Source organism: Trichosurus vulpecula, chromosome 9 (assembly GCF_011100635.1).
Source record: "Trichosurus vulpecula isolate mTriVul1 chromosome 9, mTriVul1.pri, whole genome shotgun sequence".
Classification (NCBI taxonomy): domain Eukaryota; kingdom Metazoa; phylum Chordata; class Mammalia; order Diprotodontia; family Phalangeridae; genus Trichosurus; species Trichosurus vulpecula.
Window position 1 is genome coordinate 13,963,049 of NC_050581.1, and position 26,727 is coordinate 13,989,775.

The 26,727-nt window shown below is 41.9% G+C and overlaps 1 protein-coding gene across 2 annotated transcripts; it reads right to left on the bottom strand.

Moving 5' to 3' along the window:
- Positions 1 to 25,804, bottom strand: DECR2 (2,4-dienoyl-CoA reductase 2). Of its 2 annotated transcripts, none has more exons than XM_036737663.1 (10): positions 25,695 to 25,804; positions 22,498 to 22,621; positions 20,527 to 20,595; positions 16,002 to 16,053; positions 14,847 to 14,982; positions 7,742 to 7,866; positions 7,561 to 7,654; positions 6,910 to 7,014; positions 5,674 to 5,891; positions 1 to 2,107 (listed from the first exon to the last, which is right to left on the bottom strand). In XM_036737663.1, exons 2-9 carry the CDS (start codon positions 22,575 to 22,577, stop codon positions 5,674 to 5,676), a joined length of 879 nt encoding a protein of 292 aa, XP_036593558.1. In that variant the 5' UTR covers positions 22,578 to 22,621; positions 25,695 to 25,804; the 3' UTR covers positions 1 to 2,107. The 2 variants fall into 2 exon arrangements, with proteins under 2 accessions (XP_036593558.1, XP_036593560.1); XM_036737665.1 differs by lacking the exon at positions 25,695 to 25,804 and adding an exon at positions 23,037 to 23,193.
- Positions 25,805 to 26,727: the final 923 nt, after the last annotated feature.

Below are 26,727 nucleotides of genomic sequence, written 5' to 3' on the forward strand. Positions count from 1 at the left end.
TTAAACAAATAAAAGATTTTATTAATTTATTATTTATCTCAACTTTTTTTTTGTAAACTTCCCCCTCCATCTATGACCAGGATACAAAGAGAAAAACAGCATATTCAATCATTTATATGTGTTCCTCATCCAACATTCTGAATCTTTCCTAAACAAAACATCAGACCCTAGGGAGGTGTCATAATTCAGCCTTGCACCATAAGGAAGAGAGGAAGATGTACTTCCCACTATTACAATGTCCTATACTTGAAAGTTGTGGCATAAGGCACCAAGGAAAAAAAGATCTCTGAAAAACAAATTTCTAGGTAAAAACAGGATTAATGTAGCAAAAATCAATGATACACGGCGGATGGAACCCATTACCAGGCTGATGCTACTAGCATCGGCTGCCCCAATGGACCTGGGGATAGTGAGTACTGGGGGACAGGAAACAGGAAGGGAAAAGAGAGGATTTGAGAAAAGGCTGGTACAACAGTCTCCCGCTGCTATACTGAAGGTAAAAGGGCCCAGCCTGATTTAAACAAATAGTATAAATTCAGTTCCCCTTTGGCAAGTTCTTCACACAAGAATGCATGGACAAAACACTTCCAAAGTTGCTGCAAAATGCCACTGTGGTCAATAAGTTCAGTACAAAACTTTGTAAGTAATTAAACCAGGGGGCTATTTCCCTAGTCCGTGCCCAGACAGGGGTAGAGGTGTTATTATGCAGGAAAATGGCAAGCAGGAGGAAGCTGGAGGAATAAGAAAGCATAGGTCTAGGTAACTGTCCCCAGAATAATCAAAAGCTCGCTGCATTTGAAGAGCTTGCTACTATTATGTTTGAAGCAGTCGGCATCACAGGGAATTAATGAATTAATGCAATCACTCACTCTCCCAGCTAGCCCTACCCCATCCCCACACCTAGCCCTAATTAGCTTTGAGTCAGAGCAACCTATCTGCTGCTGGCATCTCCCAGTTACCAAGAGCTTGTGAATAACCCCTTGCAAAATCTATATGCAACCCAGGAGGGATGCTTCTGTTAATATTCTATTAGCATGCCCCAGGAAGGGGTGGATTCTGCCCAAAAAGAGATATCACTTCCTCCAAGCCCTTATAAAACACCACTGTGTATTATTAAGTCTCACTTTGCCATAAGCAATTCTCAGCTGGTAGTGTTTGAATGGTGGGAAAAGGGCTCCAGGTAAGTCTGGGAGGCCAGAGTAGATCCAGTCACACTTCATTCCTTCCTGTTGTACTCTCCCCTTCCAAAGAAAAAGGTCAAGACTACACTAAGCAAAGGGAACAGTTGAAGCAATACTCCAGAGTTTGGACAGAAGAGGGATTTGGACCTGGATTATTAACAGCATCAATTTTCTTTTTCCTTTTGTCTATGATAAAGTCTAGTCTAATGATCCTTTCCTCCCCTCCCCAAAGTTTAGAGAACCTGAAGGCCCAGTTTGGATTAGGAAGCAAATTCAAGAGCTGATCCTAGGTCTTTGGAATGAAGGAGTCCAAGTTATGGTAGGAACCTGAAGTTCTGGTCATTTTGGCCTGGCACTCATTTCATCACAGTCATCTTTTTTATCCTTAGAAAGAACAAGCAAAGATAACCCAGGTTTAAATGAGGCTCTTATTACTAGGCAAGTTTTGAGCAATGTTCCCAGCAGGTTAGTCAGCACTAAAGGTTGGGAGAGGAGGCTGACATCTTTCCAATAGGAGCCCTTTGTTCCAAGGGCATAAGAAATACAGATTTAATGCATTTCAAGTTTTGTTTGTTTGAACCCAATCCAGTCCTACCCCCTAATTAAAGATTATCTTACCAGCAGCTCAACAAATTGGCCCCCATAACCTGCCTGGTAGCATCAGTAATGGGGCCACTAGAAAGGAGAGGATGTTTCTAGATTCACTAGGCTTTTTTGCCAGAAAACCCCTATGAGTGGAAGGGCTGTGAGAAATAGGTTTGTTAGATTCAGCACCCTACAGCTTTGCCTTGAAATAGCTTGGCATGCCAGAGGGAATCAAGTGGAGAAAAGGACAGGAAAGGCTTCTGGGAGAAAGCTGTAGCACTGGATCAAAGAGCAGGTCTGAGCGAGGAATCCTCCTGCATTTATCTCAGCAAGGCAGCTACCTGTAAGAAATATTAACAGATGTCAGCATTACATTGTATAACTAGGACCTAAGTGAGAACAGACTGTGAACTGGAATCAGGAAGCATTAAAAGAAAATGCCCAACAACATTCTGTATTCTTTACTGGACTGGGGTTCCAGAGTGACTAATTTCAGCCAGGCACAGGTGGCAGAGGTGGCTAGGATGAAGGGTAGAGAAGCAGGGACTCTCAGAACTGACAGCTAGGGAATATAAAGAGCTGAAGCAAAATATTCCTTCCACAGTCCAGAAGAAACCTGGGGCCAGGTGGCTGGCACAAAGTCCTCATGGTGGGGACTCAGGGGTTTATGGGTGATGGAGTCCTTCTGTTCATCCTGAGGGCTACAGAGAGAGAAGGTGGGAGCTAGCAGCTCAGTATTTTCCTGGGATAACCAGACAATTATTCTCAAGACAAACAATAGTTTCTCCTGTTTTAGGGAGTATACTCAAGGATCTAGGAAAGGGAACGGCAAGTTCTGCCTAGCACTCCCTACCAGACAGCACAAGGGCCAGGGCCAAGGACTCCTTCCTTCAGTGTTGAAATGAAGATACCTTGAGAACCAAACTTTTAAAAAGTTTGATCATTTCTTTGAGCCACAGCACCCCCTTGCCTATCAAGGGAAATGATGCAGTGGGCATGTTACCCCTGGAAAAGTCCTCAGCCATGGCACTACAATAAATCACATATGAATAAGGCAAAGGAATTCCCACCATCTCCCTCTGTAATACACACAGATGCATACTCAATTCCCTTGGTGATGATTTTAAAAATACATTTAGGAGAAAGAGGGGAAGGTTGTTCTCAAAGCCTACTGTTTGTCATACGAAGTGCAACTGAAGGCTTAGGGGCACCCCTTTAAGACTGACTACTCAGGCACAAGCTCAGCAGAGCTCTTAGGTCCCCTTGGGTGTGCAATTCAAAGGACATTTTGTGCAGGGAGCTCAGAATCCCCTTTCCCGCCCTTGATCTAATCCCAAACAGATGAGGGAGGTAAAGCACAGAGAGGGGCAGTATTTAGTCGAATGTCACATAGCAAATCAATAACAGAAAGGATTCTAATTTCCCAGTCCTCACTTCAGCTAGGGCTCTCTTTCTTAAAGTGGGGAAACTGGTGTCCCTATAAACTGGGACTGAGTTATGCAATATGCAACTCAATCATAAAGGCAGCATTGCAGAGCGGATAGTGTTGGCCTCAGTGTCAGGAAGAACTAGGTTCAAATCCCATTTCTAGTGAAGGACTGAAGGTGCCAAAGGAGATCTGGAAAAGATTTGTTTTACTTGACTACACTTGCTTGTTCCAAGGGCTGTGTTTTTATTTTTTATCTGGAGGGATAAATTCAAGGGGAAAGCTAGCAACAAGATTGTGAAAAAAAGAAGGACAAGGGTCGTTGAAGGATGTTTTAAAACACACAGGAGAGAAATGGAGGAAGCTCAAAAGGAAAGAGACAAGCATGACATATTTGGAAGTAACATGTTTAAGGTATTATATACTTTTTTAAAAAGTAAGCTGTACTTAATAGCCATGCATGTTTTTGCAGATAATCTATTTCTGCTCTACTTTGAATATGCAACTGTTTTTGGGGGGTGTTTATTAATTTCAGAATTAAAAAAACAAAACCCTGCCCCTGACCAGGTATTTACTAGCTAGGTGACCATGGACAAGACCCTTTACCTCTCTAGGTCTCCATTTCCTCATCTGCAAAAAGGTGATAATAAATAATTCCTATACAAAGTGGTATCAAACTCAAAAGAAAAATGGGTCCTGATCCCTGCTGCTGTATACTAACTCAGAAAACCACAACTTAACATTATCTGTGTTGTATTATATTTTTGTTTTGTTAAACATTTGTAATTACACTGTAATCTGGTTCCGGCTGAACTGGGGAGTTCTATGTCCCAACAAGTCTGACACCTCTGCCATAGAACGTATCTCACAGGGTTGTAGGAGGCTCAAGGGAGAGGAGATGCAGAACTTTGCAAACTTTAAAGCCCTATGTAATTATCGTTTGTTACTATAATAAGTCCCTATTTTTGTTAGCTGACATACCTTGAGATATTTGAGCCTATAAAGAATTATATTAATAATAACTAACATTAATTTAAAATATTCTATTCATACAATATTGATGTAAGTTTAATAAGAACTATACCTTGCAATGATGTTAAATATATGCAGAATTATAATTTTAATATTACATGAATTCTTTTTTAAAAATTTTCTTTTGGAGGGAGGAAGGCAGGGCAATTGGGGTTAAATAACTTGCCCAAGGTCCCACAGCTAGTAAGTGTGTCAAGTATCTGAGGCTGAATTTGAATGCAGGTCCTCCTGACTCCAGGGATGGTGCTGTACTCACTGTGCCACCTAGCTGTCTAATTCTTAATGTTAATGTATGGTAAGTACAATGACCCTTCTGAGAAATAAAGAGCGTAAACCTTAAAAAGGAAAAAAAAGGGACTCCAGATCTTTAAACTATAATGACTCATGAGCAGCCATTAAAGTGACTAAAGAAAAGGGCCATCCTTTATGAAACTCAACTGAAGGAGCCACTCACTTTTCCCAAATACCCATCAGCTTGAATCTAAGGTTGAACAGAGAAAGTCAGTGCTTCCTAGCCAACAGGTGTTACGAAAAAGAATCTACAGACTAAGAAATGTTTCCCCATTTTCTGGCCGCAACACATAAGTAAACTCGCCAATTCAAAGAGGAAGGGAACTAGGTACGGTATAGTAGAAAACGGTGTATTTTAGGGAAGGAGATGTTTAGGGTTAAGTCCTTGGCTTCAATTACTAGTCAAATGACCTTGGGCAGAACATTCGCTACTCTAGATCTCAGCTTCCTCACCTATAAGATGGAGATAATAATGATACTTCCTTTACCTACCTTACCTCACTTAAAGCACTTTGTAAACTACAACTGTATGCTGCCATTATGATGATGATGATAATGATGGTTCCTCCCCTACTAGTATTTTACCAATTCAACAAACTATCTGTCCATACTCTCTACCCCAGACACATTTTACACACACACACACACACACACACACACACACACACACACGCACGCACACACACACGCACACAAGCAGCCCAGGGCATTGTGACCCATGAAGAAGATCTTATGAACAAACACCCTTAAGTGAACTTGGTGGCTTAAGAGACACAGATAATTAGGGATAGAAGGCACCTGAGATAGAGAACCAGAGAATGTCAGCATTGGAAGGGACCTTTAGACATAGGCTAATCTGATTTTCTCATCTTAGAGAGGAGGCAAATGACAAGAGAAGTGACTTGCACAAGGTCACACAGCTCATCTTTACTAGAACTGAGACTAAAAGCCAGGTCTCTTGACACTCCCTCACGGCTTTTTTCACTACTATCCTATTGCCTCAACAGATCTCCTCTCTCAGGCCAACCAAACCAACCCTTATCCATTCCAAACAACAACAAATTGCTAGAAACCAGTGTCACCCTCTCCTACTAATGAGATAGGACATCTGCTAAAAGTAGAACTTGGGTGGGGCAAGAGGGCAGAGGTGTACATCACCTATAGTTTGGAAGGGTAAGTTTCAATCCCCAACAACTTCATGGAATCGTTGGCAGAAGTCAGCCAGCTCCCACCATCCACCACCAGGACTGTGCCTGTCACAAAGGATGCTAAGGGGCTGGCCAAGTACAGTGCAGCATGGGCAATCTCAGTCTTGTTCCCCAATCTTTGGAGAGGGCTTCTCAAAATATTTCTATCCCAGTTGGTTTTTTGGCCACCTGAAAAGAAAAACAGGAGAAAGAATTAGGGGGTCCAAGTCACATGTTCACCAGTGAGGCTAAAGAATATGTGTGGGTGGTGGAAAAGGGGAAGAATACTAAGGCAGAATTCTCCACATTGTCAAACAGTTCCATGTGAAATCATGTCTAGAATAGGTGCTAAATATTAAGGAATGAAAAATAATAATGTGACTGAATCAAAACAGGGTTATAACCCTTAGAAAAGTCAGACATCAGTCAGGAATTTTCTAGAACTAGTCCAGGGCTATTTCATTGGCTTCCCAAGGGTGACTTCCATGGAAGAGGTATCACAAAAAAATTCCATCAAGAACACTTACGACTAGAAAAGGATGCAGGTAAGGCATGAAGCAAGAATAAGGGATAACAGCCATATGCTGCCCTGGCGTTCATGAAATATCAAAAGAACCAGAGGTTGGCCTCCAGCACATTTGGTAGATTGTCTGTAGAGGATGTATGGAAAGATACGGCCAAAATCAAATATCATAAAAAATGAGGTACAGAAAAGTGGGGACCTGCACTGTCAGAGATAGCATTCACACCAACAAGATTGGGTATTGAAGTACATTCAAAGGCTAGAGAGTAAAGAGAATACTCACCTCTATAGGGCTTGCAAACATTAAAGGGCTGCGGACAACAGTAATTTGCCAGCTGAAAATCTCCAAGAAAATGGAAGAACATGCCACTAAGATCAGGGGTTCTTACGCATTTTTTATGTCATAGTCTCCTCTGGCAGTTTGGTGAAGCCTCTGGGACCTCTTTTCAGAATAATATTTTTTTTTTTGATTCACAACCAGAGCAAATGCTAAATTTTATTTAGAGGTTATTGAAAAAAGTGTCTCAAGTTGAGAAACTGGCAAAGTCAGAACTTGAACCCAGATCTCTGGTTTCCCAGTGTTTTCACTATATCATACTGCCTTTCAACAAGCACGTGAAATCACAGGGAGGTAGAAGAAGATTCAATAACACTGGAGATGCTGTCTCCATGGCCTTGCCTTACCGAGTCGACGCATCCCTTCAGTGCCGCTGATGGGGCCTGGAGCCAGGCTATTCACTCTGATGTTGTGGTGACCCCACTCCACAGCCAAGTGCCTTGTCATTGCATCTGCAAAGGGATAAAAAGAGAGAGATGAAAAAAGTGTCAAGAACACCTCAATGGTCAAGAAATGGAAGAAGGGGCTACATATACATCACAGCAAGGGGGAACACAAGACAAAAGTCAGGGTAGGAAGCAAAGGCCTGCGTAGCTCTCAACCAGGGTAACAGGAAGAATAGTACGAAGAAGAAAAAGAGTCAGACTAGGCTGAAAGGGGTCAGGCCTGCCAATTTCTTCAGGCTGCTGCATGAAAAAGCAACCTTTTCTTTTAGAGGAAACCTTATAGAGTAGGGGATGATAATACTTGCAGTACCTACTTCAGATCACTGCTATGACGATAAAAGGAGATCATGTATTAAACACACTTTAAAGTGCTACAGAGGGCGGCCCAAAAGTTTTAAGCTTTAGGGTATTTAGCTTAAAACTGCAAGCACACTTTTAGGACACCCTGCACGAACTATGATGACCGTTGTTATTGCCCAGGCTGTCAGGAGTGGAGGAGCCAGATAATGTGGGACGAGAGGGAGGAGAAGCCTCATAAGGAGCTGGCCATACCCACAGCTGCCTTGGCAGTGCCTGCATGCACCTGGAGCACCTGCCCTCGGTAGTCCAGGGTAGCAGTGATGTTAATGATCACACCACCATGGTCCTAAAACAGACAGGAGAAAGAAAGTGAGAGCAAAAGCCAGAAATGCCCCCAGGAACCCCAGCGTGTCAAAGACTGGTAAAAACCTACCCGGAGGTACTTCTCAAACATGACTTTGGAGACGTTGAAGGTACCAATTGTATCGATATCGATAACAGTTTTGTATGCATTGAAGGAAATGTTGCTGGCTGCACACAAAAAATTACCTGCTGCACCTAAAGGAGAAAAGTGAGGGAAGGAAGAGAGAAAATGCAAAGAACCTCCTAAGCAGCCACTCTGGGAGAGTAAACATCCAGAATTCCATACCCTTTGGGTTTGGTGAGGCATCTTAAACATCCTCTTCTCAACTTCTTGTTTCTGTAGAAGGCACTACCATCTTCCCATTATCCAGGTTCACAACTCCTCATTCTCTCTCATTCCCCCTTATCCAATTAGTTGCCAAGTCCCGTTGTTTCTATCTTGGTAATGGCTCCTGAATACACAACTCGGCCCCTCCCCATCCCAGTACAACCATACAGGCCCCCAGCACCTGGCACTTGGACTACTGCAATTGCCCAGTGGTGGGTACCGCAAGTCTCTCCCTACTCCAGTCCATCCTTCGGTTGGCTGTCAAAATGATCTTTCTTAAGCTCAAGTCTGACGATGTCACCTCCCCATTCAATGAATTCCAATGGCTCCCTATCACCTCTAGGATTAAATATCAAATCCTTTGTTTGGCTTTTAATGTCCTTCACAACCTGCCTCCCCTCCTCCATCTTTACAGTCTTCTTACAATTTAGTCCCCTCCTACATACTCTGCAATCCAGTGACACTGGTCTCCTGGCTCTTCCTTAAACATGACACTCAACTCCTAACCCAGAGTTTTTTTTTTACTGTTTGTCCCCCATGCCTAGAATTCCATCCCTCCTCATCTCATCCTCTGGGATTTCCTCAAGTCTCAGTTAAAGTCTCACCTTATGCAAGAAGTCTTTCCCAGTCCCCTTTAATCTTAGTGCCTTCCCTCCGAGATTATCTCCAATCTATTCTGTAGTTATACAGAATGTTTCAAAAGTCTCAGTGAGGTTTTAAAGTGCTAAAGTAATACTACACTCAAGACTTTTGGGACACTCTGGATAGAAAGATTTAGCCAGATAGAGAGAGAAGGAGATAAATAGATAATCATATTTGTACATTTTTTTGTGTATTATCTCCCCCATTAGATTGTGACCTCCTTGAGGACAGGTACTGTTTTTTGCCTTTCTTTGTATCCTTAGAGACTAGCTCAGTACCTGACATATCAAAGACACTTAATAAATGCTTGTTGACTTGACTTCACTTAGTCCCTACATCTCAAGACAGCTAAAACAGAACTGGATAAAATTCAAAGATGGACAGATGAAACCTCCATATGACCACAAACTAAAATGATTAGGGATTTTCATTCTGCAAAGATGAAGGCTAGAAGTCTACAAAATAAAGAGGCTTAGAGTGAAGGAGACTGGTAAAGTGGAAAGAATATTGGACTTGGAATCAGAAGGCCTAGGTTCAATTCTGCTTTAACCAACCTTGGGCAAGTCACTTAACCACTCTGGGGCTCGATATTCCCAGCTATAAAATGGGAGAATATTTATGCTATCTACCTCACAAAATCTTAACTTGATGAAGCAATGTGAGCTAATATTAATAACAGTAAAAATAAACCTCAAAGAATTATAGAAATGAGTCATTATTATTACAAGCACTCACTGACAGGGCCTAGCATATGGAACAGGGTGTAGACTAGAGGGCTGAGAAAACAGTCTGCTCCCTACCCAGAAAAGAACGCAAGCTGCCTGCCTAATACCTTATCTACTGTCCCCTGTCTGAGGAGATAATCTGAGGGTTGTACAAGGCAGGTCTGGGGCTCTGGTTAAATAGACAAGCCATTTATTCATTAGAAAACATTTAATGGAGGTGCAAGAAGAAGAAACGATACAGAGGATTTAGACGAGAGAGGAGGGCTGGTAGTTCTGGTAACCTACTTTCATCAGGAATGGGTTTAAGAGGGAACAATACATATATATATTTGGAAGAGTATAAAAGTCTTCTAAATTTGGAAGAAATAAAATGGTAGGGGTTTAGTAAGGGGAGAGAGGACAAGGGAGAGATTAGGACAAGAGAGGGATTTTTAGAGGGGAGAATGAGGGAATAGGTAAAGGGAGTTTACATCAATGGGAATGAGAGGATAGGGGAGGGATCTCTGGAGCGGGGAAGGCATGTAACAGGAGGGCAGGGTGGTTGGTGGAGGAGGGAGGTAGGCAAGTAATAGGAGGGCGATGTAGTGGGTAGAAGTAAAGTAGAGGAGGCAGGAGGGATAGGAAACAAGAGATCGGTACAAACAAAAACAAAGATTGGCAGTAGGGTATGTGTGGGAAAGTATATGTCTATATATGCATGTATATATGTATTAGTGTATGTATATGTATGTATGTATGTGTATGTGTATGTATATGTATGTATGTATGTGTATGTGTATGTGCATGTATGTGTCAAGAAACATATCTAAACTATATTGTAGCCTTCTTGGGGGGGGTGGGAAAAAAAGAACAAAGTTAAAAAGTGCACAGCAGAGAACAAAAGAAAACACAAGGAAGCAAAGAAAAGATGGACAATTCTCAACACAAGCTGTATTATTTATCATACAGGCTTTCTTGAAATGAAAATTTATTGTTACATATTTTGAACCCTCTCCTATGTTCTGCTATGTACATGACATGTTTTTTTTTCTTTTTTACTTTATTTAAGTTTCAATATTTAAGTTTATGATATGTTTTTGTTTCTTTTCTCTATTTTGTATTTGTGTTCTGGTAAAATAAAATAAAAACTGTCCAAAAAAAAAAGAAAACATATTTAATGAATATTAAATTCTTACTGGGTGAGCTCCAGTGGCTCTTACTGCTTCTAAGATAAAATAGAAACCTTCTATATTTTGTTTTTAAAGCCCTTCACAACCTGTGCACAAGCCATCTGTCCAATCTCATTATATATTCTTCCCCTTCCCACACCCTACAATTCAGTCAAAGTGGTCTTTTCTCTGTTCCTCACACAGGACACTCCATCTAGCAGCTCCAGGCCTTCACACTAACCATACCTCATGCCTTGAACACGTTCGCTCTATCCCTTCTGGATGGAAATTTTTCTAGACTTTCAAAGCCCAACTTAGGTGTGACCTTCCTCAATGAACACATCCCTAAACCTGACAGCTTCAAGTGACCAATCTCTCCCCTTCCCTAGTCTTTCACCCCTGTTTGACTTTTTTTTTTAAACTTTTGCTATATACTTATCACAGTCTAAATTCTTTGTGAACATCTTATTGAAAGCCCTTTAAGGAAAGAAGACAGGAATAAAAACTGATGCCTCAACCTACCAGAGCAGTATGAATGCCAGTCTTTGGGTGTGGAGCAAAGAGTCAATTTCCCCAGAAAGTCCAAGGTCCCCCATGAAGACAGCCAGAGAAATGCTCTCACATTCCTTGTTGCCCATCAGGGTCGTTCAGGTGCCATCTGGTCCAACTGGGTGGCTCTTTAGATCCATTCCAGATTAGTGGGATTCAATGGAAAGAGCACTCATTTGGAGTCAGAAGGTGTGGGCTCTAATGTGCAGCTACCTGAGTGACTTGGGAAATTCACTTAATCCATGTGGGAATCAGTTTCCTTATCTGCAAAATCTACAAAATCACAGGATTAGATTACCTCTAAGGTCTCACTCTAAATCCTATTACTTTATGACTCTTTTTATCTTTGAACAAAGATACACTGCACACAGTGTATTTCATTCATTCAACAAAGCATTTGTGCCATATGCATGGTTTTGTGCAAGGTGCTGGGGATACAAAGACAAAATGAAAAACAGATTCTACTGGGAGGATATAACATTTACACAGATAAGTACAAAATAAATAGATAAGGAATTTTATATAACAATTTGGACTAATGTAGTCTGAATTATTGCTGCTACTTCAATACTAATGGTAATTATAGTGACCATGAAGTTAGATTTCATGTTCCAAGGTACACACACACACACACACACACACACTCTCACACACTCCCAAAAGGGCAATTATCAATACTGGCATCTGTGTATCTAATTTGCACTGGGTACAATCTTGCAAACATTTACTCCCATAGAAAATGGTCCTGTAGATTCAGGTGCAGGGACCAGGAAGGATTCTCATCTCTGGATGAAGTCAATACAAAACAAAATAGGAAAGGTTGCTGTTGAGATGATCCCCATAATTAGATTAATAAATCACTCCTGGAGAATAAAGTTGCTTGTAGGCTCCTTCTTGTATCCTTGGACAAAGTAAGAAAAACGTGGATCTGGTTTTTTGGTGACCTTAAGCAATCAGTTCAATAAGCACACGTGAAAGTATAATGTACTTAAAAATACTGAGAGGCAGTGTGGTCCTGCGGACAGAAGAATGGCCTCCGAGGCCCAGCTCTGACACACGGGGGCTATTCGACACTGAACAAATGACTTAATCTCTCAGTGCCTAGAAGTGACTTTCGAAAAGAGATATTCTTAACAGGGATCTACAGACAGCCAAGGCATCTACATGTTGATTTTAGGGGTCCGTTTTGTGTACCATGTGTAATCCTACGCATTTTATTTTATGCATTTAAAAACAATATTCTGAGAAGTCCAAAGGTGTCTGTTAAAAGGGTCCACCGTACACAAAAAAGTTAAAAACCTCTGCTCTAAAATAGTAAGTTAAGGAATAGCTACTGATAGCCCCAAGCAGAGGGAGTGTCCTACACCAATGAAATCAAAGGTCCAATAAAAACAAAATGCTTCCTGACCAAGGGTCAGTCTCCTCAGATAATTCCCCACCCCCAAAATTGGAACACAGATGGTCTCTGGAGAGCATCTGCCCTGGAGGGCAGGACATTGGGCCAGAAGCCCTTTGCCCAAGTAAAACTCTACATCAGGTTAAAATAAAACCTTGATACGAGAACTCGCCAATAGTTTTCCCCTTCACTGATAGCTATGACTTCCTTAGGCATCCCAACAGGACTTTTCTTTCCTAAATACTTTCAAGTTCTTAGGGTCCTCCTCATGAGCCTTTATCCTGCCTTATCTGGGAGCAGCCTCATCTTGGCCTCACCCTTCCATGTTGCAGGCTAGCACAAGTGGGCAAGTTTGGTATACCTGTATCAGACACACCCTGCCCTTGTTTTAGAACCACTCTTGTCAAGGTGGCTTCTGGGCCACAGTTGCTGTATAAAGTTCAGGCGATAACTAAGGAGAAGGTATAGAAGGCTAGGCCTTCCCCTCTTAAGACTGCCTTGTATCTGCTTTGTACACCTCTTGTGTGTACTTACTTCTTCACATGCTATCTCCCCCACTAGACTATGAGTTCCTTGAGGGTAGGGCCTGTTCTTGCCTTTCTTTGGGACACAGTCAACACCTAATAACTGCTTGTTAATTTGACTTGACCAGGCACCCTTAATGTTCACAACAACAGACCTGAATGAAATAAATTATAACTAGAGCAGGGCTGTCCAAAATGCACCCAGGGGCCCCATGTGGCCTACAAGCATAGAAATTTACATAAATGCTTTAGTAAACAAAGCCCAACTACTGCAGAGTTCTCACTAAAATGGCAAATCAAAATATATTGTCTATTGTTTCAATAAAAACCTCAGGTTGGATAGCCCTGATCTAGAGCACTGAAGGAACTAGCAGCCATAATTACTGAGCTAATACTGATGATTTCTGAAAGATTCTGGAGAACAAATAAAGTGCCAAAAGCCTGGAGATACAGATTTTTAAAGGAAAAGGAAGGTAGAATCTGCAAAATGTTAACTGGCACAACTAATTGACTAGGCTTAAAGAGTAATAATTAGTGGGTAGATGTCAACTTTGTCTCTACCAGAATACCCTAAGTATGTGTCCTTGGCTCTCTGTTGTTCAAAATTTTTATTACTGAAGGAGGCATGCTTGTCAAATATGCACACAACACAAAGTTGGGAAGAATAGTTAATACACTGAATACAGAATCAAAGTCCAAAAAAATCCTGACAGCCTAAAACCATGGGACAAATGTAATAAGGTGAAATTGAATAAATGTAAAATTTTGCCTTTGGGTTCAAATAATCAACTTTATAAGTACAAGTTGGGGGGAGGGGACACTCTGTGACTACACAATAGCTTGTGTGTTTTAGTAGCCTGCAAACTCAAAATGAGTCAATAATTTCAAATGCTACCCTAAGCTGCATGAGAAGAGGGCAAGGTGTCCAAAAAGAGGAAAGTGATAGATAATCCTGGTATATTTTCCCACAGTCAGACCACATTTGGAATATCACAGACAGTTCTGGTTACCACATTTTAGGAAGCATGGTGACAAACTTGAGCAGTTCTAGGTAAGGTGACTAGGATAGAGAAGGGATAGAAGAAATAGGGGTGATTACCCCAGGAAGAACTTAAGGAGAATATGATAGCTATCTTCTATTGGGCTTAAAGGCCTATCAAATAGAAATTAGATTTATTCTGCTTGGACTTGTGCAGGGGTGGGGGACCTATGGCCTTCTAGGTCCTTGGGTGCAGCCTTTTGACTGAGTCCAAGTTTCACAGGACGAATCCTTTTATCAAGGGCATTTGTTCTATGAAATTTGGATTCAGTCAAAGGGCTGCACCTGAGGACCTTGAGAGCCACATGTGGCCTTGAGGCAGAAAGTTCCCCATCCCTGAGTCCCAGAGGGCTCATGTAGGAACAAACTTCTTCAAAAATTAAAAATATGAAAGGAAAGGACTGCCTTGGGAGGTTGTGGGTTTCTTATCACTAAAAGTTTTCAAATAGGGACTGAATGATTATATGCAGGGGATAGGAGGTGGAAGATTTTAAAAGGCATTCTTAGATATAATTTGGACTAGGTATCCTATAAGGAAGGGTGGTACAGTGGACAGATTGCTTCAAAGTCAAAAGACCTAAACTTCAAATCTTGACTTTGCTATTTAATACCTGTGTGACTTTGGACCTCAGTTTCCTCCTCCGTAAAGTGAGGGAGCTGGACTAGATAATCTCTGAGATCTCTTTTTAGTTCTAAATACAATAATCCTTAAATTTCATAGACTGTTTCATACCTTTATGAATACATGTGCTTAAAAGGACGTGTTCCTTCAGTTTGTTCCACCAAGGATTGAGGCCCCTTGTTCTCCCTTTGAGGGAACTCACCATTGATGAGAATGTCAATCTTGCCACATGTCTTCAGAGCCTTATCGACTGCAACAGTAATAGTCTGAGGATCCCGGACATCCAGAGACAGTGCAAGGCACTGCTGGCCGGTAGCAGCAATCAGCTTCTTGGCAGCCTACACCAGCAGACAACACAAGATATTTGAGCACTGGACTAGTATTTCTACTCACACTATAATGTGGCAGCAGTGACAGCCACAAGAGGGAGTTTAGAATGGCACAAAGAACAAGAGCCAAAAGATGTGCCTTCATATCATGGTTCTGCCACTTACCAATAGTCCCTCCACCTTTCTAAACCCGTCTCCTCATCTGAGGATAATAAAGGTAGCATAGCAACACTCGACTAATTCACAGGTTTTAAGTAATGCATGTAAAGCTCTACATAAACCAGAATCTTCATCCCATGAAGAAATTCATGGAGGAACAAGAGCGGGGAGATTGGGAAAGAAAACCTCAAGTCATTGCTGGCTCTACCAGCAACCTAAGGGAGGCTATGCCAAGCTCCCTTTTGTTTCCCTTACAATAAAATGGGTTTGATACCAGCCAGGACACTGGTATCTAAGGGAAAAGGTTTCCCTTTCCAGCCTGAAGGTGCTATGGGTAAGAAAAGAAATAACCCACTTCTATCCTCTTCTATCCACAGGACTTCAACACATACCCTACAAGTGTCACAAAGTATACCAGTAATTCAATAAAAAACCAAGCAAGGCAGCCAGGTAGATTGGGAAAAAACACTGAATTGGGGAGCCAAGAGACCTAAGTTTTAATCCATATTTAGACATTCATCAGCTATGTTTCTGAGGTTAAGTCACTTGACTTCTACAAACCCCAGTCTTCTCATCTGTAAAGTGGCAGGAATGTTTTACACTATCTACCTGCCAGGCCTATAAAGATGAAAATGTTTTGTAAACTTCAAAATGAGTTAATACTATTAAGGGGCACAAACACAAGGAGAAGCAGCAAGGTTTGGGGTCACGGTGTTTAGAAACTCTACAATAGAGAGGAAACAGGCAGGTGGTGCCACCATCACACTCTCATGCCTTATTCTCTAGAGGCCACCTGCTGATCCAGGAACAGAGTGCTACATCTACAATGAGCCCCAGAAAGTCCCGACTGTCAGGCAGATACCACTCACATCGGACACCCTTTGTTGATTTCTGCTAGCAATGACCGTCTGGCAGCCGTGCCTGTAAAACAAACAGTTTAAGTCAACAAATACCAGGTGCGGGGGCAGAACGGGGTGACACCAAAAGGATAAGATTAAACAGTAAGGAGAAGGAAACAAAACATAATCAGGGATTCCTCCTTTCTTTATCACTTATCTGAGAGGGTATACTGGACAGTGTTCTTTCTTACAAAAGGACCTACTGAATTAAAAGCATCATCCCTGAGAAGCAAGGAGGCTCTAGCAAGGAGGGTAGGGCAGGAAAGGGGCTGGGGCCTGGGTAAGGGTCAAGTGGGCTAATAGCTAAAGAATAGCACTGGGTTAGAATTAGTTCCCTGGATCTGGAATCCTGAGTTAAATGTCCACCTTATGTGGGCAGTCCTAGTCAACATAAAGATTCATTCTCCCCAGAACACAATGGTGAACACTTCAGTGACAAAGACCCCTCTCTGCTCCATCCTTCACAAGGACCACCAATTTAGAACTGGAAGGGGCCTTGGAAATTTTCACACTCTGTTTGAACATCGTGCCCACAATGCCACCCCAATTCCTTGCCACCTTGGGCTAGTAATACAGGAGATTCCCATAGCATTCTCTTAGGCATTCATCAAATTCTACTTTTATTCTAATTATTTATATATATTTTGTATCACCCTAGAGACAGTAAACTCATTAAAGACAGGGACTATGACATTCATCTTTGGGTACACTAGCACAGTCCTTTGCATGTAATAGGTGCTTAATAAACATTTATAAAATGGAATTAAATTCCTTTGATCCATACTTATGCCTACCACAAACTATCCTCATTGTTCTGAGCTCCACACCCCGGGCACCATCCTCATAACTATTGTTTTGTGGGCTTGACAGCCCTGTGAAAGCCACAGAATCCTAGAATTGAAAGGGAGCTGATAGTTTAGCTGGTCTGAGTCCTCCATACCAGAAGTTCCCAAACTTTCTTGGTGTCCTTACTATCTCGGTAATTTTTTTCATGGAATCGTTAGGCTAAAAGAAATACCTAATAGTTCCATTTATTAATTGAGTTAAAAATTTTGAATATCTAGGAGTGCCCCTATGAGTATGCTGCACAGTTTTGGAAATGTGACTCTATACAATCTATTCTAAACAGGGCATTATTTAGTCTTTGTTTAAAGTCTTTTAGTTATGGGGTGTTCATAACCTCACAGGGAGGTCTATTCCACTTTTACACTAAGAAGTTTTACATATTGAGAAGAAATCTCTCCCTGCATTTTCTACCTATCGACACAATTTGTCTCATCAAATCTAAAATAATTCCTCTTCCATATGATAGCCCTCCAAATAGTATAAAATGGTGAGCAAGCTCCTCTTAAATTGCCTCTGCTGCAGGATGGCCAACCCTGGTTCTCTCAACTTATCTTCAAGTCCCCTAACCATGCTAATTTCCCTCCTCTGAACCTGCTCTGGCTTGTAAATATCCTTCCCAAAATGAGGAATCAGAATTCCATTCAACAATCATTAACTACCTTTATGTGTAAGGCACTATGCTAGGGACTTGAGACTATAAAGACATAACCCACATAGACCCTGTTTTCAAGAGGCTTTAGACCTATGGAAAGATAAGACACATATATAGATTTTTAAGGAAAAGAACAAGCAAAGTGCTACAAAAATCTAAAGAAGGAAGAGTCACTGTTGGTTGAAAATATCGGAGAAAATGGCAGCTGAGTTCAGTCTTGAAGGAAGGGAGAGGCTTAAACTGGTGATGGATAAAAGGTGGATTAGAAGTCCATTCCAACCATGGGAGAGGATGTGAGCAGGAGAAGAAGGAAAGGTCAGGAGAACAGGGAATGGAACCATCAAGTCTGATCCTCTAGATAGAACGAACATGAAACGTTCAATGAACAAACCTGACTTGACTGTGGAAAACTACAGTGAGGCTGTCAACCCTCCCTCTGCCTCAGACATTATACTTGTGTTGGCACAATCCAATATCACATTAAGTTTTGTCTTGTTGCTGTATCATACTTTTAACTCATTTCAAACCAAACGGTTTTGGCAAGCCATGCCAAAAGAACTACTGAGTTTGGAGGCGCAGGGATCTCTTCTTTTTTCCTCTCTGCCTTCCACGTGGTCCAGCTTCTTCTCTGAATTCCTTGCTTTTTGCACCTAACAGGTACTAAAGAAAGTTTGCTTAATCAATTTTTTTTCTTTTCTTTGAAAGTACTTCTGTGCCTCTCTCCTCATCTTAACATGGTCTATTTTGCACCAGTTTTGAAGACAGGGTTATATGCTCCTAGTTGGTTACAAATTATATGAGAGCAGGGACCAAGTCATATTTATCTCTATCTGTCCTCAGGCCTCATTCTTCTGCACTCAGTAGATGTCTAAATATTTGTTCAACTTCTTATCCTTATTCACACCTTGGGCCTACCAAACACCAATACCAGGATAATTTCCTTAACCCCACCCCCACTCCCAGGGTCTCTTAGAGATAAACAAAATGTTGACTCCTGGCCAGGACTCAAACACCACCACTGACTACTTGCACCAAGGACTCAACACATAAAATATCCTGCACATGAATCTGCCAGTAAAACTCCTTATTCAATTGGAAGGGGTAGGAAGCAGCCAGTAGGCCCAGCTAGAGTGATTCAAAGCAGTCTGTGTACAGAGTAGCTGGGGAAAAGAGCTTCTTCTTTGGCTTCCTCTGGGAAGAAAGGCAAGCAATAGGATGAAATGGAGACCAATCCAACTTGTGACCTATCTAGAGAGCAGGGAGGTCCTCTTTGCCTTTGCAGAAACCACCCTTAAGGCCTGGAATGTACTCCTTCCTCACCTCTGCCTCAGAATCCCAAGTTTCCTTAAAGGCTTCTCATGTTATACTTCTTCCAGAAAATCCTTCTTGATCCCCACAGTTGATAGTGCTGTCTCCTTCCTCAAATTATCAGGCACATACTTATCTATTTACATGTGGTATCCTCTCCAACAGAATTTAAGCTTCTTTAGGGCAGGGGCTGTTTTTCATCATCTTTGTATTCCCAGCACTTTGTGCAATACTCTGTACACATAAAGTGCTTAATAAACGCTTGCTGTATGTGAGATATAACATCCAGGGGACTTAGGAGATAGAGAAGTTATAAATCTCTCTTCCCTCTTTACAAGTTCACTGAGATGTCCTTCCTGCCCCCAAAACACCATGTGGTTCTCTAGCCTTGAAACCTGCATTCCTTGGCTAGTTAAATACCACTAGACCATCGACCATGGTCTTGACTCCTGTGTTGCCACTGGACTCTGATGACTCTGGAGGAGAGAGTGAGGCTGATGACTTTGCATGGTTCTGCCTCACTTAAAACCAATTCACTCCCAAGTCAAAACGTTGAGAACAAAGGATGAACAACACAACAGTACCAGTGCAGAGAACATTTGCACATCATGTTATGGCTTTCAAAATTTTTTCATCCATTATTCCATTTGATCTCCCCAAGAAGCCTATGAGGTGAGTAGGGCAGGGACCATTATACCCATCTTACACTCAGTTCAGTATAACAAAACACTTATTAAGCACCTTTTATGTGCAGAGAACCATGCTGCGAACTAAAAATAGACAAAAATGACTAAGATGCTTTGCAGCCATAGAGTTTACAATATAGTAGGGAGATATAACACACATACAGCACTAGAATATAATATAAGCCATGATAAATACATGAAAGAGAAAGTACTACACGAGATCTAAGGGAAGAAATGTCATTTACCAAGAATGTGATAGGGCAATAAGATCAGGCAAAGCTTCTTGAAGGAGCATTGGCATTTCAGCTGGCTTGGAAAGGACTGATAGGAATTTCAACATGCAGGGGATCAGGAAGGGAATACCAAGCACAGGCTTGACATGACATAACTTTGCTCATAACAGCATGAGCAAAGGCATAGAGGCAGAAAGCACAAAGTGAATACAGGAGAGAAAAAGTTATCCAATTATAAAGGAAAAGTAAATGGTAGGAGGTAAAGCTGGAATGATAGAATGGTGACAGGATGTGTAGAGCCTTAATGCCAGGCAAAGGACTATGAATTTTTCCAGGGAAGCAATATAAAGGAACTGAAGAATTGGCAAAGGAGTGGCATGATCAGATGGATGCATGAAGATGATTACTCTGGCACGAAGGACGTCAGGAGGCAGAAAGAAAAGGGCATGAAGCCCTGTTAGGAGGCTACTGTAGTAATGCAGGCTGGTAGTAATGAAGGCTTAACCTTGGATAATGGCAGTGGGAAGAGAGAATGGAGCAAATATAGACATACTGCAGAACTAGAATTAAGGAGATTTGGTAACTGACATGATTTGAGAAGGACAATGGCTGGGGAAGACCGGACACTATAGGCATTGACCGAAGCCCCTGCAGGATGGACAATTTGGTGAAAGAGTAAAAAGCAGCCACCAAACATGAGTCTGTCCAGTCCTAGGTGAGCAAAGTCTGTCAAGACAGGAGAGGTGGGAAGCTACTGAATAGAGACATACCGCATAAAAATTTCTGCAATTCGGAACCCAATTCCTGAGCCTCCTCCAGTGATAAAGGCCACTTTGTCACTGTGGAGAAAAGAAAATCCCTTTTAAAAATGTTACAGAAAATTACATTTTGCAGTCATCATATGCTTAAAAAGAAAAACAAGTGACTATGCAAATCTGTTAGAAGAGGGCTTTTAATTTTTTTCCAATGGGAGGGGGTGGGAAGGAGAAGAATAGCAATAGAATAGAAAAGGAAGGAAGGAGGTTGGGAGGAAAGGAAGGAAGGAAGGAAGACAGGCTCATTGATTATCTTACTAAAAAACGACAAAAGGCCAGAAAGAATCACAGACAAACAGAATAGCTTTGAAAGATACATATTGAATTTGTTATACATTTTAAAAGAATTGCAAGCTGCATTTAATAGAGAGCCACAGTGTCATGTACCACCTCCTTTTCCTTTTTTACCCATGTATGTGGAAATTCCCATTTTATTTCATGTTAAGTTCAAAATAATAAAAAAAAAAAGATTTTAAAAGCAAGATCCCTGCAATGGAGATTTCATGTGCAGTCTCTCCTTCTGTTCTAGAATGTATATGTATGGAAATGCTCATTTTTCTTATGATTGTTAAATTCTGGATAATAAAAATCTAAAATAATAAAATTTTAAATGTTCCCTAAGCCCTCTGAATAATAAAAATATTTCACAAGGTCTATGATTTCATCAGAGTATAGCCTCTCTCCACCAATAAAGATTGTATCCCTGCCCTCTAGCCACCCACCTTAGTAGATGGGTACCAAAAAGAAACAAAGGTGGCCAACTTTCTGATGATGATCCTCTCTGAAATAGGCTGGCCTTGGATCACAGAGATACAGCCCTTCACCTGTCTTATACTTGATGCATCACAAAACAGCAGGAAAAAATAATGCCTCTAGAGTTAAAGAAACTGGGTTCAAATTCCACCTCTTGACAATTACCATGTGACCCGGAGCAGGTCATTTCACTTCTCTGGAACTCAGTTTCCTTATCTGTAAAATGAAGGGTTGGACCAGACAGCTTCTGGACTTTTCCAGCTTTAGGTCTGTGATTCAATGATCCTTTTGAGCTTGGCAGGGCCTGCTAGTAAATGGCAGAGTAAGGATGTTTCCTGGCCTATAATCATCATAGCTAGCACTTATGTAGCAGCTTAAGGTTTGCAAAGCACTTTACAATATTATTTTCATCTGATCCGCACAGCAGCCCTGGGAGATAGGTGCTATTATTAGAAACTGAGGCAGAGACTAAGTGCCTTGCCCAGGGTCACACAACTAGTATCTGAAGCAGCATTCTATTCACTGCACTTTCTTTTACCCAAAGGTAAAGTCCTTTATATACTATAACTATCTAAAGAATCACTATCTTACTCTGTCCCTCACTGATAATTTTTCATTAAATTTTTTTTAAAATCAGTGTCTTTAGTTTCAATGGCTATAGATTGGTTCTTTCCATATGCCTCCCCAGAGGCACAACATGAGTCTCCATCTACAAGTATGAAGTTCCACCTCCACCTCAAACCAGAAGCCCTTCTCATTTTTTTTGTCTGTAGTGTGTTTATTTTTAAATAGTTTTATTTCTTTCGATTACATGTAAAAACAAATTTTAACATTCATTTTTTTGAAATTTTGAGTTCCAAATTTTCTCCCTCCCTAAGACGGTAAGTAATTTGAAATAGGTTATATACTTTCAATCATGTAAAACATATTTTCATATTAGTCGTGTTGTGAAAGAAACGGACCAAAAGAAGGAAAAAATAAAGTGAAAATAGTTTGCTTCCGTCTGCATTTGGATTCCATCAGTTCTTTCTGGCAGAAGCCCTGCTACAACACCCCCCAATAAGGGGTCAATCCTAAGAGGTCACTCATTCTTTCCCAGTCTTAGGCTAGAGCATCCACTTCTCAACACCCCCAATTCTTGGGGTTGGGGTGTGGATTGTTAGGAGGGCTCACCGAAGGATATCTGGGCTGAAGAGGTAGTTATAACTTCGGAGACAGTCATCAGTGGCGACATCGGGGGGTGGACGAGACATGGCGCCGGGCTGCTGGTCACTTAGGAACGGGGTCACTGCAGCACCTGCAAACGGCAATGGGCTCAGTACCTCCCCGAGAGGTCAACCTCAGCACCTACCCTGCTGTTCCGTATTTCTGATCAGATTCCAGAGATGGGGAGGTGTGGAACTAGAGTGAGAGGAGGGAAAGGGGAAAGCCCAGGAGAGGGGACGGTAACTAGGCAACCCAGCCCTATCTACCACCCACCCCCCTTCCAGGGACAGGGAAGGGGTCCCAGATTGGGGAAAGGGGCTAGAGGGCACAAAGGTGTGTGTGCGGAGGGGTCTCTTCCCAGAAGTCCAGAGGTGTCCTGGATCCCCTGAGGGCTCCCTGGGGGGGAGGGGCCGGGGACCCGGGAGGGTGTGGGCTATCTCAGGGGGCTACAGGTGAGTCGGTCCGGCCCGGGAGGGTGGAATGGCTCCTCTGCTCCCTGGACTTACAGGAGGGGCAAAGAAGGGGAGGCCCGACCCGGGAAGGCTCCGCCACCGCCGAGATTTCCCTCTGGAAAACCGAGCGATCGGGGGAGCCCAGTAAGGAGCCTCGAACCAAGCAGACCGCAGGCGCCCACCTTCCTCCCCTCCTCAGAGAACACACGGGTGAAGCAGAACTGGGCGTGGCTTCCGCTGACTCCTCCCCCTCCCCCCTTCCTCTAAGGGTCTGGAAAGCTGAGTGGGCCGCTGGGAGTTGAAGTCTTCCCGGGCCGGAAGAGAGAGGGGCGCAGGCGCAGCGTGATGCCAGCGGCTGGCTAGGACTTTTGGAACTCCTGCAACTGCGCAACGTGCCTAACCTGCGCAGTAAATGCCAAGAGGAGGGCATAGTGGAGATCGTGCCCTGTGGCTTGTGGTGGCTGATAACATCACCGTGGATTAAGGGTCAGAGAAGTGTCTCGAGTTTACAAATGACCAGAAGCTGGAACGAACAGCTGACGGGCTGGACGACTGGCTGCCTGGGTGACCCTGGACCAGTCCCTTGCCATTGGGCACGGGTTTCATAGGATCAGAGACTTAGAGCCCCCTCTTATGTTACCGACGGGCAGTCTGAGGCCTAGAGAGAGCAAAAAAGTTGCTGGCCGGCGGTTACCAAGGGATTAAGTCCCAGAGAGGGAGTTTGACCACTGCGTGCCTTGTGAAAATTCCTTCAACTCCCCGAACCTCGGTTTCCCCAACAGTAAAATGGGGGTTGGGGGTGGACCAGATGGCCTCTAAGGACTCTTCTTGCTCTAAATCTATGACCCAAAACAGGATCTAAAAATATTCCAACATGCTAGAGCAATGAGCTTGTGAATCGAATAATATTAATTTTCACAGAAATTTGCCTTTCTTCAACAAGCATTTGTTAAGTGCCTCCCGTTGAAATCCCTGCCTTCCAGGAGTTTGTATTGTACCGGGTAAAGGGGATAATAAAGCATATACACAGATAAGTCTAACAAGGTGATTGGAGAAGGAAGAGCCAACTAATTGAAAAGATCTGGAAAGGTTCTCGAAGGAGGTGGCACCTAATCTGAATCGTAAAGAAGGTAAAAATTCTGAGAGTTTGAAATGAAGAAGTATACTCCAGGCATGGGGGAGGAGGGGCAGAAAGGAGGACAGTTTTGAAGAGGTGAAAGGTGGAGAGGTGCTCGACATCCCAAAATATTGACGCGACAAATTGGCTTTTTTGGGGGTTAGGAAGAAAAGGTCTCTGGGCCTGTACCCCATCAGTTTGTTAAAATGCTCAGAGGAAGAAAATAGAATCCCTAGTTGAGTAACCCATTAGCTGACAGTCCAGTTTGGCAATAGCCTCCTAAATGGTCTCCTTTCCTCAAGCCTCTCATTCCAATTTGCCCTGCATACACTGTCATATATTCATCTTTCTAAAGCACTGCTGGGAGTATTTCAGTCTCTTGTTCAAAAATCAAGAGTGACTCCGTATTGTTTTGGTTTTTAATTCCTTCCCAGGGCTTAGCACAGTGTCTGCACATAGTATCACTAATTAAATGTTTGCTGTATTACAAAGTCTAAAATCCACAACCACCTTTTATTTGCCACCCTCCAACATCTTAACCTTTCCTAACTCACCTCCCACACTAACTTTATGCTTTAGACAATTTATAGAATTTACCATTCCTCAAAAATCCTCCACACTTTCCTGCCTCTGTCTGGGCCTTCATTGATGCCGTTTGCCCTGCCTGGAATAACCTCTCCCACAATACAACATACACCATCCCATCAGCACCCATTTAGGCACAGCTCAATGCCACTTCCTAGAAGATGCTTTTTTTATTTATCCCTGCCCTGTCCTTTCATCCCTAGCTGGAAGTGATCTCTCCTTTTTCTGAACTTCTACAGTATTTTGTTTGTACAGCTTAAGTCATAAGGCGTTTATCACACATTGCTGTGGTATAATTCGAAGAAAGTTAGACTTGGAGTCAGTAAACCAGGGTCTGATTTCTGGCTCTCCCATCTGACCTCTTTGAACATCAGATTTCTCACCTGAGAAATGATTGATAGCATTGCCTACCTCCCATAGTTGTGAGATAAGTGTCTCCTAACCTAGGAAGATAAACCTCAAGACCAAAGATCATGTCTTCATACCCAGTGTAATGCTGGGTATATATATTTCAAATATTCAACAAATACCCGCTGAATAAACAAAAGATCATAAATAATGGCTGGAACATAAAAATATTTCACAAGCCAAATATGGTATCTAATTTCTTTCTAAAAATCTACAATAACAAAGTCAAAAACAAAATTCTTCTTGGCTTTTAAAACAGGATAGTTTACTATTAGACAAATTAATAAGCCTTACCCTCAGATTATATTATTCATTATACTAATGTACACCAACAGGTTTATCTAAGGGAAATGTGCTAAAGTATAACATGAAAGAAGGTAGAGGGAGAAAGGTCAATGTTCAACAAGAAGTAGGAAAGAAACATTACATTTTCATATTTTAAATAATAATAATAGCTAGTATTTTTAATACTTTACAGTTTACAAAGCACTTTACAAACAACATGTCATTTTATCCTTACAACTGCCCTGGGATGTAGGTGCTATTATTATCCCCATTTTACAGATGAGAAAATTGAGACCAAGAGTGGTTAAGTGACTTACCCAAGATCACACAGCTAATAAGTTTCTGAGACTGGATTTGAACTCAGATCTTCCTGATTCTTGGTCCAGGGCTCTTCACACTGTGCCACCAGCCTACTTAGTATTTTTTAAATACCAAAAGCGTCTTTTCTGTTTAATAATTGCCTAGAAGTAAACTTACTACCTAATCAGTAAAAAACAAGATCATTTCCATTTATTAGCAATATAGTTTAATATTAACAGAAGTCCAAGGTGGCGTGGTTTCATGGAAAGAGGACTATGGTTAGGAAACCATTTGCTAACTCTGCTGATGAACCTCATGATCTCAGACAAGTCACTTGACCTGTTTTTTCAGCCATACCAAATGAGGTTAAATATCTCTTCATCTTTTACTAGTGGCTCTGTGAATTCTCATGATATCCCAAACTCCACATCACATCACCACACTAACAAAGCATCCACATCAGGAGCATCATCTTGAACGCATCGATCGCCTCCTTCACCACCATCACCACCACGACCACCAGTCACCTGTTCTATCATTTCAACCTCGCTTTTGGTATTGTAATGGCTCTTAAAGTCCTTCTAGGGAATTAATAGAGGGGAATTCTCTGAGGTTGGTTCACTTTGTTCCTAGAACCACCATCAACAATTCAATTCAGCTAACATGTATGGACCACCTAAAAAGTGCTGTTAGGTTCTGGAGATACAAAGACAAAAACAAGACATTTCCTGACCTCAAAGTACTTACATTCTCCCTTGCTTTTATGTTTATTTTTTTCCAATTAAAATTTTTGGTTTTATATTCCATTAATTTATAAGCTAGACAGGGGGTTTTCAGAAAAACCTGGAAAGACTTAAATGAACTGATGCAAAGTGAAATGAGCAGAACCAGGAGACCATCATACACAGTAACAGCGGCACTGTGTGATGATCAACTATGAATGACTTAGCGCTCCTCAGCAGTCCAAGCCAATTACAAAAGAGTCACGATGGAAAATGTTATCCATATCCAGAGAAAGAACTGGTAGACTCTGAATGCAGATTGAAACAT